The sequence below is a fragment of the Leuresthes tenuis genome, unplaced genomic scaffold, assembly GCF_036924035.1.
Source record: "Leuresthes tenuis unplaced genomic scaffold, fLeuTen1.0.hap1 SCAF_15, whole genome shotgun sequence".
NCBI lineage: Eukaryota > Metazoa > Chordata > Actinopteri > Atheriniformes > Atherinopsidae > Leuresthes > Leuresthes tenuis.
In genome coordinates, this window is record NW_027325369.1 from 31,507,034 (window position 1) to 31,522,243 (window position 15,210).

The 15,210-nt window shown below is 42.3% G+C and overlaps 1 protein-coding gene across 4 annotated transcripts in view; it reads right to left on the reverse strand.

The window, feature by feature from the left end:
- Window positions 1-4,514: 4,514 nt before the first annotated feature.
- syt14a (synaptotagmin XIVa) overlaps window positions 4,515-15,210 on the reverse strand; it is a 31,674-nt gene continuing 20,978 nt past the window's right edge. For 2 of the 4 annotated variants that reach the window (XM_072365898.1, XM_072365897.1), the window contains exons 4-8: window positions 13,641-13,912; window positions 13,118-13,567; window positions 10,492-10,681; window positions 10,141-10,197; window positions 4,515-4,916 (exon numbers count right to left, since the gene is read on the reverse strand). In XM_072365898.1, coding sequence (XP_072221999.1) covers window positions 4,603-4,916; window positions 10,141-10,197; window positions 10,492-10,681; window positions 13,118-13,567; window positions 13,641-13,912 — 1,283 coding nt within the window. In that variant the 3' untranslated portion in view covers window positions 4,515-4,602. The remainder of the gene's footprint in view (window positions 4,917-10,140; window positions 10,198-10,491; window positions 10,682-13,117; window positions 13,568-13,640; window positions 13,913-15,210) is intronic. The other 2 variants (XM_072365900.1, XM_072365899.1) reach the window with 1 other exon arrangement.

The following is a 15,210-nucleotide window of genomic DNA, read 5'->3' on the forward strand; positions in this document are numbered from 1 at the left end:
CAAACATTCATTCATACATACAAACATTCATACATACAAACATGCATACATTCATTCATACATTCATACATACATTCAAACATTCATTCATACATACATACAAACATTTATACATACATTCAAACATTCATTCATACATACATACAAACATTTATACATGCATACATACAAACATTCATACATTCATACATACAAACATTTATACATACAAAACATACAAACATTCATACATACAAACAAACATTTATACAAACAAACATGCATACAAACATGCATACATTCATTCATACATACATTCAAACATTCATTCATACAAACATTCATTCATACAAAAATTCATACATTCATACATACATACAAACATTCATTCATACAAACATGCATACAAACATTCATTCATTCATACATACAAACATTGATACATTCATTCATACATACAAACATTCATTCATACATACAAACATCCATACAATCATACATACAAACATTGATATATTCATACATTCATTCATACATACAAACATTGATACATTCATTCATACCTACAAACATTCATACATACAAACATGCATACATTCATTCATACATTCATACATACATTCATTCATGCATACATACATTCATACATTCATGCATACAAACATTTATACATTCATACATACAAACATTTATACATACAAACATTCATACATACAAACATTCATTCATACAAACAAACATTTATACAAACAAACATACATACAAACATTCATGCATACATACATACAAACATTTATACATGCATACATACAAACATTCATTCATACAAACAAACATTTATACAAACAAACATGCATACAAACATGCATACATTCATTCAAACATTCATTCATACAAACATTCATTCATACATTCATACATACAAACATTCATTCATACAAACATCCATACATACATACAAACATCCATACATACAAACATGCATACATTCATTCATACATACAAACATTGATACATTCATACAAACATTCATTCATTCATACATACAAAGAAACATTGATACAAACAAACATTCTTACATATGTATTAATTCATAGATTTATACAAGCATACTGTATGTAAATGGATTCATTCATTCATAGGTACCTGTACCTGTATGTCCTACACTCATACCTACATATATAAATGTATATGTATTCATTTGTGCAAATAATTTCTCCAATACAAGTATTTTTGTCTTTTATTCTTTGTATAACAACATCATTACATAGAAATTCTGTCTATCATAAATCAGCCTGAAAGTTGTTTTACAAATCAAGCTCAACCTCAAACACAGAAATACATTTACGAGTACGTTAAGACACTGTGACACAAGGTAGCTGAGTGAAGAACAGTAAGGCACCGATGCCGTCTGTGACATGGGTCGTGTCTGAAAGGAAGGAAAATACAGATCCAGAGCATTTCAAACCAAATCAAGGTTTCTCTGAACTCTCAAATAAATCTTCTGCATACACAAAAATACTCGAAAGCATAAACAAAGTGTTTTAAAGACCAAATTAGTGTGAAAGAAAGCATTCAGTGAGCTTATTCAACAGATCTTTTTACATTAAAAGAAAGGCAAACATTGTCTCAAGTAACACCCAGCACATTGTTTTTCCCTTTAGGGATTAATAAAGTCATGTTTAGTTCCAGGGAAAATTCATCAACCATGAAGTTTAACTGCAGTGACATAAGTGAACATTAAATTATTAGCCTCTTTGATTTTCAAACAGAAAATGTAGAGGTCCAGGTGCCAGCTTCCTCCGAGAAGTGTGGAGCATGGCTGCCATTGGACCACCACTAAAACAGTTCCCTCCATGATGTTTTACGCCTGGAATGTGCACTTTAATCACGTTCGATTAAGAGTTTTACACTGAGGTGCAGAGGGGGGGCTCAGAGACTTTGTCTCAAACATTATGGAGGGTGCTGTTGGCACCGTTTTTGTCAAAATGAAAAGAAATTAGGTTGATTTCCAATTACAAAGCTTTCCATAAATGAGCCGTCTTAGACGGTGTGTGTGTTTCACTGTTGTGCTGTAAAGGCTGTGCTTCAGTCTCACACTGATGGAGCGCATCAGGCTGGAAAAGACTGGTCTGAGATGAGCTCTGCTGGCCTCCATCACACTCCTCTGCTTTTAAATATGACCTGAGCCACGACACGGGAACTGAATTAACATTAAGAAGCAATCCAGAGCCGTCCTGCTCACAGACTGGGTTAACATTTGATTAACTAATAAAAGGTCTTGAGACTATTTCTTCCCTCTTTGCTGATACAAAAATAGATAATAAAACATTTACTAATACAAAGTATGAGCCGTACAATCAAGAAGTGTTCTGTTTCTCCTAATTAGAATAAAAAATGGTCAAAAAGCAACAACTACCTACCAACACCCCCACATCCACACACACTTGGTAAACACTGCACAAAGCTAGCTTTCACCACAACCACAGGCACAGTACAGAATAAATGCATTTTCTCTCGTCTGGAAATGAAAAGAAGTGTGAAAGTGGCTAAAGTTAAAAGTGCAACCCATTGGCCTGAGGACACTCTGCCAGCCTGTGGAAGCTGCTGTTGTATGAAATCGTTTCCCTCCAGTGGGGCTGAGCGGTGCTGTGCGGCGTGTGCTTTCTGTGATTATGGATGCAGGTCCGTGTGCTCTCAGGGCGTCGCTTTTTAACTCAAACTAACTTCGACCGTAAGGCAAAAGGCTCCCGCGTGCAGCCGCAGTTCTAAAGTAGCACCAGAGCAGGTGACAGTTGGGTTTTCTTCTCACCTGTTAGCTGGGATGTAATTACTTATTTTCCTTTGAAAATGACATTTTTTTTTTACATTGTGTTGCTTTTGAAGAGTAAAAACTTCTGTGTAAAACAGTCTGTCAACGCGTCCTCAAGCTGGCGTTTTCCAAAACTGTCTGACGAGCTGAAAGCTTACTTCTTCTGAACCGAGTTTCAGCAGAGATTTCAGGTTATTTGTCTGGCAAACATGTTTAAAATCATTTAGCTGTTTTGTTTGGGGCTGAGCTTCAAACCAGGTATTTTTTTTTGGTGAAAGTAGGAGTTTGAGCTCAACTTTTCAAATCAGCTGAGACGACTTTGCTTTTAAAATCTACTCGTTGACGCGTCTCCATCTTCATCAGCAGACGCACTGAGATGAGGCGGCTTAGCTTTCAGCTACGTTTTCAGTTGATGAAACTTCCGCTGATGGAGTTCCTGGATGGAGAAAGGTGGAGAGGGTTTTGTCTTTGTGTCCTTACAGCCTAAAAACAATGATCTGACAGAGATTAAAACACGAAGGTCAGAGCTGTTCATTAGCAGCGATGATAGCTTTGCTTCATCGCACCTCCGGCTCAAAAAACTTGTCAGGACAAATTTGAACTCACAAATGGTGCTTTGGGAAACTTTCCCAAACCATCTGAGCTTTTGGAGTCGTGTTTCTAGAACAAAATGTTGTTTGAGTGCATTTTACAACCGTCTCTCTTATATTTAGCTGCACGTCCACCACATGAATCTTTTCCAGGAACCAGGAGCTAAAAAAAAGAGCTCCAGCCTGAAGGAGGTGACGGCCGCCAACCTTTGGGGCGGGGCCTGCAGAGCTGAACGTTTCTGATTGGTCCACTATTCACAGCTTTTACATTCCTCAATCATCCCCAGGTTAATATCCACAGTACCTCACAAAATCTGTTAACCCTTTAAGCTCCACCATCACAGAACCGCAATAAGCCAAACTGAATAAAACAGGCTGAAAGGCCCACATAACACATCTGATCTGGTTTCTTTGTGTCATTTGAATTATACTCAGAAGATTTACGAGTAAATTGATGAGAAAGTGACTGAAATTAAACACCAGATCAGCGACGGCCATTAGCTGACGCAGCTAAGAGGAAGTGTTAATATAGAAGATGTCCGGGGGAAATTTAGAGAAACTGAATAAAACTATTTGGCTGGAAACAAGTGTGTCAGTCGTGATGAGGACTTGGTTTGAGATCTGTTCAGGAATTCAGGAAAGGATCAAAAAGGAAAAAAAGAAAAGAAAACCATGTGGAAATGTGTTCAAAAGCCAATCCAAGGTGCAGTGATGTCATCAGTGATGTCATCAGTGATGTCACCACAGGGAAATTATGTGATTAAACTTCAGTATTTCTTCAATATTTGCAGTTTCTCTTCATCTCTGACCAGTTTTAAGCTGCAGTCTTTAGAAAGCTGGTTAAATCGTTGATGTTCTTATAACTGCTCGTAAACACGACATTTAAACCAGGATTTTCATTTCAGGAGATCCAGAATAAACGAGCTTCCTCTGCGTGACGCTTAAAACGGTTTTAAACTCAACAGAAAATGGCGTCCTCGTGTAAGGACCCATCGTTGGCTGCAAGACGCCGACGGCCTTTAACACCAAACGACTCTTACTTTTCAATTTGGAGCTATTTCCGTAGGTCTGATTTTAAACTTCGAATGAAATCAAGGGTAATCCTGACTTGTGTTGTTTGAGCTGGAGGTGTACAGAAATTTAAAGTCATCACAAGGCGATCCATGAAAGAAGTGACGAGCTGAACAGCTGTCCCCCCACGCTCTCCCACCTCCATCACCGTTAGGACTCCAGCAAACTGTGCCAGTGGCAGACCTGCTGTCCTTTGGACTCTTTCATCTGAGTCCAGTGGGTGAGCTCATCCTCTCCCGAGCTGTTGAGGCCCAGAGAAATCCAGCCGATCATCTCTTTGCGCTTCATGCTGCGCTTGTTGTAGACGGAGAGGATGAGCGTGACGTCAGAGAGCTGAAAAAGCGCCACCTGGAAGATGAATGTCTCTTTGTAGGTTGGGTTGGGCTGCCCTCGGCAGATGGACGTCTTACACTTGGACATCTCGTGGCCCATGGAGTTCAGTAAAGTCAGCTTAACGTACGTATCTGGACAAGAAGCAGGTTGATTAGAGGGGACAGGGGAAGTGGTGCTGGAAACATTAGAAACATACTTTCCAAAACTAAATTCAGACGTGATTAAAGTTTAATTTTAATTAAATGTAGAAATTACAACACTTTTCATGCACAGCATCCCTCATTTCAGGGCTCCATGGTGTGTGGGACAGGTGGCTTCCAGGTGTGTTTCAGTCTGTTCAGCATGAGGAGAGAAGCTGTTATGAGGCTGAAAAACCAGAATAAAACCATCAGAGACATGAGGCAAACCTTAGGATCACCAACAGCAGCTGTCTGGAAGATCATGAAGAAGAAAGAATGCTCTGTTAGGCCAAAGAAGACAGAAAAACCCTCAAAGGCCCGTCCAACAGATCAGAACCAGCCTGCAGGAGGCAGGTGTGTCTCTGTCAGAGACGACTGTCCTCAGAAGACTTCATGAACAGAAGCACAGAGGCTACACTGCTACATGCTAACCGCTAGTTAGCCACTGCTACATGCTAACAGCTAGTTAGCCACTGCTACATGCTAACCGCTATTTAGCTACAGAAACAGGATGGACACGTTACAGTTAGCCTAAAAGTCCTTAAAGGAGCTGCAGAGTTCTGGAAAAAGGTGTTCTGGACAGACCGGACCAAGAAGAACCTGCTTCAGTGGGCATGAGTGGTGCCACAGGTTCTGGCTCACTTATCCTCACTGATGATGGAGCTGAACTCTGAGCTGAAACATCTGACCTGCTCCAGTTCCAGTAAATGCCTCCAAACTCATTGGACGGAGCTTCATCCTGATCCAAACATCCTGCTGAGCAGCAGCAGAGTTTCTCAGAGCTGAAACATGTTGGAGGAGCCCGTCAGCTGGTTTAGATCCAGCTGAATATGCCTTCAAGATGCAGAAGAAGACATTTAAAAGGGACACACCCCCAGAACTAGCAGGAGCTGAAGGTGGCTGCAGAAGAGGCTTGGAGAGAAGATATTCTGGCACTTTGTTACCAGCAGCCTGTCACAAAGACACATCATTTGTTCCCATTTCTTTAGTTGCATCTATGAAAAACAGCAAAGAAAACACAGTTTGACAGACAGAAAATAGGATTTCTGCAGCAACAAGGTGATTCCCAAAGAGCTATTAGCTGAAAACTTGGCATATCTCAGCATGGTGTGCAGTGTGTCCTTAAAACATTTGAGGAAACTGGACAAGTGGAGGACAAAAGAAGAAGTGTCAGGCCTAAAAAACTATCTCCAGCAGATGAACAGGATCTGAAAGTGATGTCCTTAAGAAAGAGGAAAAAATCCAGCTGTGACCTGACAGGACCTGAGAGATGCATCTGGACCTTCAGCTGATGGCCCTGGTGATGTCATCAGTCGCCCACTTCAAGCAGCCATAAAGTACTAAACCCTTTAATGTACCCACCGTTGCTCTGTCCCAAACACGATGAGCCTGAGATGAGGGGACTGTGGACAAAAAGGTGGAGCTGAGATGTATTAAATTAAATTAAAGTCTGGAATGTGACTTTAATCACGTCTGAACCGTTTGATTTAGAGTTTTACTCTGAGGAGCAGAGGGGGGGGGCTCAGAGAAACATTAAGATATTTTCTAGTAGATTATAAATTAGGTGCTGGACTTGAAGGAGGGGTCCTCTGTGCAAAATCCTCCGTGCATCTTTCCAGATGTGCATCGAAGCATCACGACCTGCCGCAGCTGCAGAAAAGTGTGACCCATTTTCCCCACAAAGCATCCTGCTCCTGAAATAATGTCACTGCGGTGGATGTGTGAGATTGTGACCACATAGGATGCGGTTTTCTCCTGATCAAACACAAAGCGCAGCTGTGAGCGTTCACAACAACAGAGAGCAGGAACTCAAAGGATGCAGGGAGCGTTACTTTAGCCTGGTTGCTATGCAACTGCTGTACGTCTAACCTGAAGTAGGAGATGATGATGAGGATAAAAACAGTGATGCATCGGCTTGCTTCTGAAACAGAGGCTGGAACTGAAATTAATTGATTCATCAGGAAATACCTCGAGGAGCTGCTATTATTTCCCCTGACTTTGACTGAATGTCAGCGTCACGACTTCTGCAAAGACTTTCAGAGCCCAGGGCAGTGTCCCGAATCACGCTCTGTCCAAAATATGAGCCGAATGAGAACCTCCCAACACATAAAGTAAGTGAAGGATGCATAACAAGCAAGGATTCATGGCCTTTATCAATCAGATTACATGGAAAAGATCAGATCTGGCTCTGCTTTCTTGCAGTCAAACAGAGAATAGAGCCTTTTCCTTGTAGTTCCAAACTGATTCCCCGTTTATTTTTTTTATTGGAAATGAGTGCACGTTCCCACAAAACAACATAATTCACCCCGAAGAGGCAAAAGCCAAAGGAAAAACGCAGCCATTATGGAGCGATTTCCTCATTCACTCATTTCCATGCTGAAATCGTGACAAACCGAAGCCCTAAATCCAGCTGAAAGGAAAAGAGAGAAGCCTGGCAATCACAATGGCTCTCCGTGAGTGTTTCGCCCCTCGTCTACAACCACACTCCGTAATAATGCCGTGCATTATGTTCCTGTCTAAGAGGGAGTAGAAGGAATGAATTGCCGAGGCTTTCATGCTGTCGAGTGCCAGCTGCTTCCAACGCCTAGCTCACCGCCTTGAATCACACATTCAGTTGCTCTCTTTGACATAAAAGCAGAGTGAAAAAAATAGCCTTGATTTCTTTTTTGACTGCTGCTGAATGGGCTGTGTGGAGCTGTGGATGTCTTAAGTGGTCAGTAGCGGTGATGCGAGGCTCTTTGCTATTGTTGCTGAATGAGAGGGGCTGCGGCTGATGATTGACTCCACTCCTCGGCTCGCTACTGTTTTGAAATGATGGAAAAGGGGCTTTGAAAGTGCTCCACGTCTTGCTTTTTTCTTGCACTTTTGCGAGACGTGCAAAGTCAATCAAGGCCTCGGGGAGGATTTTGCACAAAGGTTTTTTTTTTCTGTGTTACCAGATGTGACGATTTTCTGAGCACAAGATGCTCTGAAATGCAACGAACAACAGGATCTGGCAGCTTGTTATTCGTGAATACAAACATGGACAGTGAGAGCTGAAGAATATCAAACTACACCCAAAGCATGCCAAAGTGTACAGTCTGAGGAAAGCCAACAGTCTTTGCCAGCTGGCCATCGGCCACCAAGCAAACTGAATCGATTCAGTGGGAAAATGTTGCTTGTGGGTGACGACACACACATAAAAGGAGGCGAGGTAACAGGGCCGCATGCATGTTCAAAAATGCAGAAATAAGGTTTACAGGCAGGCATCTTCATGGATGAGTGTTCTGAAGTGCTGTTTAGCTGCAGAATTAACATTTTAGGTTTCTATGAATGGGAAGAATGACTTTCTATCGACTATATTTCAAACCCACCAGCACCCATTAGGTCATCTTTTCATGTACTTATCTTTGTTATTTTCACAAGAAGGATTTAGTTTCTTCATCCGAACATAACTGGTACATTTAATATGTGGCAGATCAGGTTGATGCTGATACAGCTCCATCATCATTTAGTTGGAACCTTTTTATCAACTATTTACTCTCAACACTGCAAAATACAGTAGGTATTAAAATGAAGACAACTATATATCCTCAATCATAGATACACAACTTAAACTTTCAGTTAGAAAGCTGAAGATATAGTTCCTGTGATCTTTTAAAGTGGTCATGATCAATAGTTCTGCATCTTTCTGAAGCTCTTTCAGAGTTTTTCCTTTGGATTTTTTTCTGCTTTTTCACTCATTTTCAGTCCTTGAACCTGAGCATTTTCAGTGTTTTTTCTTTGTTCAGCCACTTAACTCTGAGCTATGAAGCATTCAGGCAGAAAAAAGGCTCCTAACTCAAGGGATGAACCAGTGTTGTGTCGACACAGAACAGACAACTTAGCAAAGAAGCCATTTTAAACTGGATCTTTAGGCACTTTGTCACAAAGACACATCATTTGTTCCCATTTCTTTAGTTGCATCTATGAAAAACAGCAAAGAAAACACAGTTTGACAGACAGAAAATAGGATTTCTGCAGCAACAAGGTGATTCCCAAAGAGCTATTAGCTGAAAACTTGGCATATCTCAGCATGGTGTGCAGTGTGTCCTTAAAACATTTGAGGAAACTGGACAAGTGGAGGACAAAAGAAGAAGTGTCAGGCCTAAAAAACTATCTACAGCAGATGAACAGGATCTGAAAGTGATGTCCTTAAGAAAGAGGAAAAAATCCAGCTGTGACCTGACAGGACCTGAGAGATGCATCTGGACCTTCAGCTGATCCATCTACTGTTGGCCCAAGCCTCATCAGAAATGGTCTCCATGGAAGGGTGGCTGTCAAGAAGCCGTTCTTAAGGAAGGGAAACAGGGAGAAAAGGCTGAGCTGTGCCAAATGACACAAGAAGTGGACTGAAAATCAGTGGCAACAGGTCTTATGGAGGGATGAATCCTCCCCAGAGCCTGGACCTCAACATTATTGAAGCAGTGTGGGATCATCTGACAGAGAACGGAACAAAAGGCAGCCCACATCCAAAGAAGAGCTTTGGGATGTCCTTCAAGAAGCCTGGAGAACTATTCCTGAAGACTCCTTAAAGAAATGACAGAAAGCTTGTCTCAGAGGGTTCAGGCTGTGTTGGAGAATAAAGGAGCTCAGACCAGATGTTCACTTTAAAGCTGCTGAGAACTGATAAAAAACTCTGTTTCTGCCTCAGATTCTGGATTTATATCCATGTTTTAATAAATTACTGCAACATACAAAGAAATGAGGGATAACTCAACATTTCTTTACTCAGTATTTTATATAATTAGGATAATAATTTATATATAACCAACATGAGAACTGAAAATATGGCACAAAATTATATAATTAGTTTTTATAGAGAACAGTTTTTATATCTTTTATATATTTTCTGACTTTATAATCACCAAAAGATTTAGAACAAATATCACCTAATTTCACAAAATGTTGAATTATTTGTTATTAAGTGAAATATTATTAAATCAGAGTTAAATCGCAGTTCAATCTGAACGTGTCTCAGACTTTTAGCAGGGGTGATGGTGGTTTATGTCTTCATTTCTTTTCCCATTTTACCAATAATATCTTCATTATAGAAGCTGATTCAGTGAAAACTAAAGATTTAAATCTAACTGCATCCATGAAGATGTGTAAAAAGGTTCAGAATTCCACACAGAGTACCTCAGGAACAGAGACTCACCTCTGATAATATAAACCTGTCCGCCTATCAAGTGTTTTAGACAACAGAACAGCCCATCTGACAACAAGGGTTGGACAGCAGTAAGAAAAACAACGGACCAGGATGTCAAAAAGGCAGTAGGGTCAGAGAAATTCAGGTGCAGACACAACAGAAGATGCAAGGAAAGAGAAACAGGGTCAGAAGGCCAGCAACGCTGCACAGAGTTCAACAACATGTGTGTTTTAGTTGGAAGGTAAATGAGCAGAACCAGGGATCTAACTCAGAACTGAACACAAACTTTCTGCTTTTTAACTGACTTTTCTTCAACTCGTCTGCTTCTGACTACACGAGGAAACCTTTGAGGGTACTTACTGGGTGGCTTGTTGGCCGCCAGGTTTTTGAAATGGATGCCTTTGATGACCTCCACCGAGAGACGGCCGGTCGTGGCGTTGTACACCAGGCCCACGAGGATCTCCGGTGTGCAGGTCTGGCTGACGGACTGGAATGACGAGGCGCTCTCGCTGCATGTCATATCCGAGAGGCTGACCTGCGACTCGCCGCCCTGGAAACGTTAGCAGACATTCAGACTTCTCCAGCGTGGAATCAATAATTAATCGTGTGACATCAAATATTCATCAGCATCACTTCTTATCACGATGCTCTTAACAGCTTCTGCTAAACCCAGAATAAGAATTAATTAAGGTTCAGGAATCAGCTGTTATTTTGGTCTCCAACAGCATTTATAACATAAGCAGTGATATATAATGTGATCATCTGTAGCTCACCGGCTAAAAAAAGCTCAAATCTGCCTTGAGTTAAAGGTGAAATATTAGGGTGTCTAAACGGGAGACTGGGCTGAAGAGAAGTTTTGGTTCTGGTTCCTTAGCCAGGAAACTGTTTTTGAATTAGTTCTATATGAATGAAATGCCCTCTCTGGGTCGGGAATGAGATCCTTCCCCAAGTGGAGGAGTTCAAGTATCTCGGGGTCTTGTTCACAGTGAGGGACGAATGGAGATTGATCGGTGCAGCGTCTGCAGTGCTGCTGAGCTGAGCCAGAAGGTGATTTACCAGTCAGTCTATGTTCCTACCCTCACCGATGGTCCCGAGCTGTGGGGAGGGACCGAAAGAACGAGATACAAGCGGCCGAAATGGGTTTCCTCCACAGGGTGTCTGGGCCTCCCTTAGAGATAGGGTGAGAAGCTCAGTCATCCGGGAGGGGCTCGGAGTAGAACCGCTGCTCCTCCACATCGAGAGGAGTCAGATGAGGTGCATCTGGTTAGGATGCCCCCTGGACGCCTCCCTGGGGAGGTGTTCTGGGCCCGTCCCACTGGGAGGAGACCCGGGGAAGACCCAGGACACGTTGGAGAGACTATGTCTCTCGGCTGGCCTGGGAACGCCTCGGGGTCCCCCCGGAAGAGCTGGATGAAGAGCTGGAGGAAGAGCTGGAGGAAGTGGCCTGGGACAGGGACGTCTGGGTTTCTCTGTTAAAGCTGCTGCTGCCCCCACGACCCCCGGATAAGCGGCAGATGGATGGATGGATGGATGGATGGATTAATGGATTAATTAATGGATGGATGGATTAATGGATTAATTAATGGATGGATGGATTAATGGATGGATTGATGGATTAATGGATGGATGGATGGATGGATTAATGGATGGATGGATGGATTAATGGATTGATGGATTAATGGATGGATTGATGATGGATTAATGGATCGATGGATGGAAAGGATTCCATTGGATTATGATTACAATGAATTGAACTCCATTTGGCTTGAATTGGACTATATTATTTAAGTGCCTTGAGATGACATTTGTTGTACTTTGGTGCTACATAAATAAATAAAAACTTAATTGAATTGAATTCAACTGAATTGTGAAAGCAATTCAAGAGTTTTTTGCAGGAAGAGAATTGGATGAATCACCTAATCGCTCAATTCAATTAAAGTTTATCTATGAAGCGCCAAATCACAACAGTCATCTAGTCATCTCAAATCACTTCAAAGATACAGTCCAATTCACTGTAATCCAATCAAGTTAAATTAATTCAACTCCAAATTAGTCCAATTCATACAAAACCAGTTTAAAAAAAGAACAGATTGCATCAAAACTTCTCTCTGATCCAATCTCCTGTCCTGAGGCGACCTGAGCTGGGAGGAAAAAACTCCCTTTAAACGGGAAGAAACCTCCATCAGAACCAGATCCTGGTTCTGGTTCGACCAGCTGGGGGTTGAGAGGACAGGACAGAAGTTACTGACTTCCTGAACACTAAAGAACCGAAAATTAAACAACTTAAATAATGTTTTTCTTGGGTTCAAAGCTAAATATTGAAAGCTAACATCCTATTTATGGTCAAAGTAATTGGTCCAATTACATTTAAGGACCTGAAAATCAGAACTCTGCTAACTGAAGAGCTGTAGGTCTGAATTTGGTGAATAGAAGAATTAAATGGTGGCAAATGCCTGCACATAACTGTTTATCCAACAGGTCCATGATGCCAACCCCTGCCAGGTGTCTCCAGGCCATCCTTAGTTCCAAACCCCACCACACTATCGATTAAATAATGCATCTGCAGAGGAGCTGCTGACTTCACAGCTGCACAGCTGTTACTGTGTTTAGCTTTTTTTCAGGTGGAAACTATCTTAAATGCTGGGTTTTATCACACCTCATCTCAACACAACACCTTTCAACAAGTCGAGAGAATCACAGCGCAGCAGAGGTGAAAAACACGCATAATATCTTCAAAAAGATTCATTTCTGTGTCAAGGAAGCTAATGTATGACAGATCAGTAATACACCCTTAGCTTTTAGCCCTTTAAGATTTAGACTTCTGCTCAAATGACTGAAATATGAATAGAGATATATTTCCATATCGTCTGAAGCTCTGCAGAACATTCTGAAAATGTTCTCCAATCAGAGGAAAGATCAATCAGGAGTAATTATTGAGGTGTTGGAGGAGTGCTTGAAAGGCAGCACCTGCTCTGATCGGCCTTACCGGGAGCGAGCAGCACGGGTCTAATATGACCGGCACAGACATTTTGCCCTGGAGGTTGAGCTTGGTGAGGTAGAACACCTTTTCTCCGAACACCTTCTCCTTCTTCATCCGTCGCATACTGTAAAGACGGAAGCGGATGGCGTAGTTGCTGATCATCTCCGACTCAACGTGGCTAAAGCGAAAGGTCTCCGTGAAGATGGGGCACGGGCCTCGCTGGATGCCCGTCTTCGCCCTCTGCTTCTTGGTGGGCAGCAGCACCAGGTGGACCTGCCAGGAGATGTTCCCGGTGCGTTTGACTGAGGGAAGGTCCGTCACCGCCATGATGGTCACAGACAGCTGCTGCTCCTCTGAGTCGTAGTCAAACACAATGTCCAGGGTACCGTATTTTGCAACGGGATCTGGTTCGTAGCCTTTAAGGAGCCGTGCAGCTGATCCACGGGCCGACATGCCCTAAAGAAACCAACGAGAGGCTCAATGCACGATAAAAACCTCTTTTATCATAGATTATATTGCTGGTATGTACCTCTGGGCTGAGGACAGCTGTGCTGTCACTGGGTACATCTTCCTCGTAGCCCTTGTTGAGGTAACTCTCGGTTTCATGGCCGTCGCTGCACTCGCTGGGACACTTGCCAAAGGAGAGGTGGGGACTGCCGCTGGTGTAGGACATGTCGCACTTGGCGTCGCCCAGATCGGACAGGGTGCAGGACATCCTCGGAGAGCCGTTCTCATCCTGGTACGGAGGGGGCTGAAGCTCATCCAGCGGCGGCGTTCTTCTCATCCTCTGGATGCAGTTGACTGGAAGAAAATAACCACAATAATATACAGACAGATTACTATGAACCCTTTACTGACCCCACAAACCTGTAGCAGCGGGTGGAGTTAGAGGATGAGGCAGGTGGTGTTCGGTATTCTTGTCAAGATTAACAAATACAGTAACATAAAAAGGAAAAAATCTTTCCAATTTATCCAACTTGTCAGAGCCTCAGTTGGCTCCGCCTCCTCTGCTAAGCCCCGCCCACTCACATCCACCCTGCTGGGCGGATGAAGCCAGCTTCTGGTGGAAATGTTCTGCTGTCAGCTGCACTGAGGAGCATGCATCTTCCATCCAGCAGCAGCCTCAGAGTATATAAGAGCTCAGTGGATAAACTATATCTGAGGCTAATGTTCCAGCGGAGTTAGCTCCACCTCCTCTGCTAAGCCCCGCCCCCTCACATCCACCCTGCTGGACAGATGAAGCCAGCTTCTGGTGGAAATGTTCTGCTGTCAGCTGCACTGAGGAGCATGCATCTTCCATCCAGCAACAGCCTCAGAGGATATAAGAGCCCAGTGGATAAACTATATCTCAGGCTAATGTTCCAGCAGAGTTAGCTAAAGACTGTGAATGTGCAGCAAACACTTTTCATCCCACTGTTTTAACAACTTGGTCCAGTTCAACGCTGGAACGGAGTCCTGAGGTACCCCATGTGATCGAGACGGTACAGACGACATATTTTCCAACAGTAACAGAGTATCTGACAGATAAATAAGAAGAGAACCAGGCTGAAGATGCCCCAGAACCACCTCTCCACTGTCCGAGCCTCACATGTGAATCTATTTGGCTTAAAGTAGCTTGTTGGCATTTCTAACCCTTTACTTTATCCTTAACAATCAATTCATTCTGCACAATTTAACTGTCTGATTGTTTGTTATGATGAATTTACAGATTTTAACCAACATTCTAGGAAACACTAATCCTAGATTATACTAACTGAGGCTTTTAATCTGTATCTAAATAATATCTGAGTCTTGTTTTCTGTTAAAATACTTAGATAATTCCATTTATCACAGGCTTTCTTCTCATTCTGTCGAATGGATCTCATGCTGCTGTCCTCCTGATAATAAAAAGCTCTGTCAGTGCACAACCTAAATAAAACATCAGATATACATTGTTGAAGAAGTACTGCCGCAGTTTCAAGCCTCTCACCTTTCTAGATGCTGGAAGGCAAAGAATAACACTCTATTCAACACCTCGAATAACGTCGTTGGCTGTTTTTCTCAAATCTTTCTCTCTTGTAAAATTTCGGTTCATAAAAACTGAGCAGCCGATGCAACTA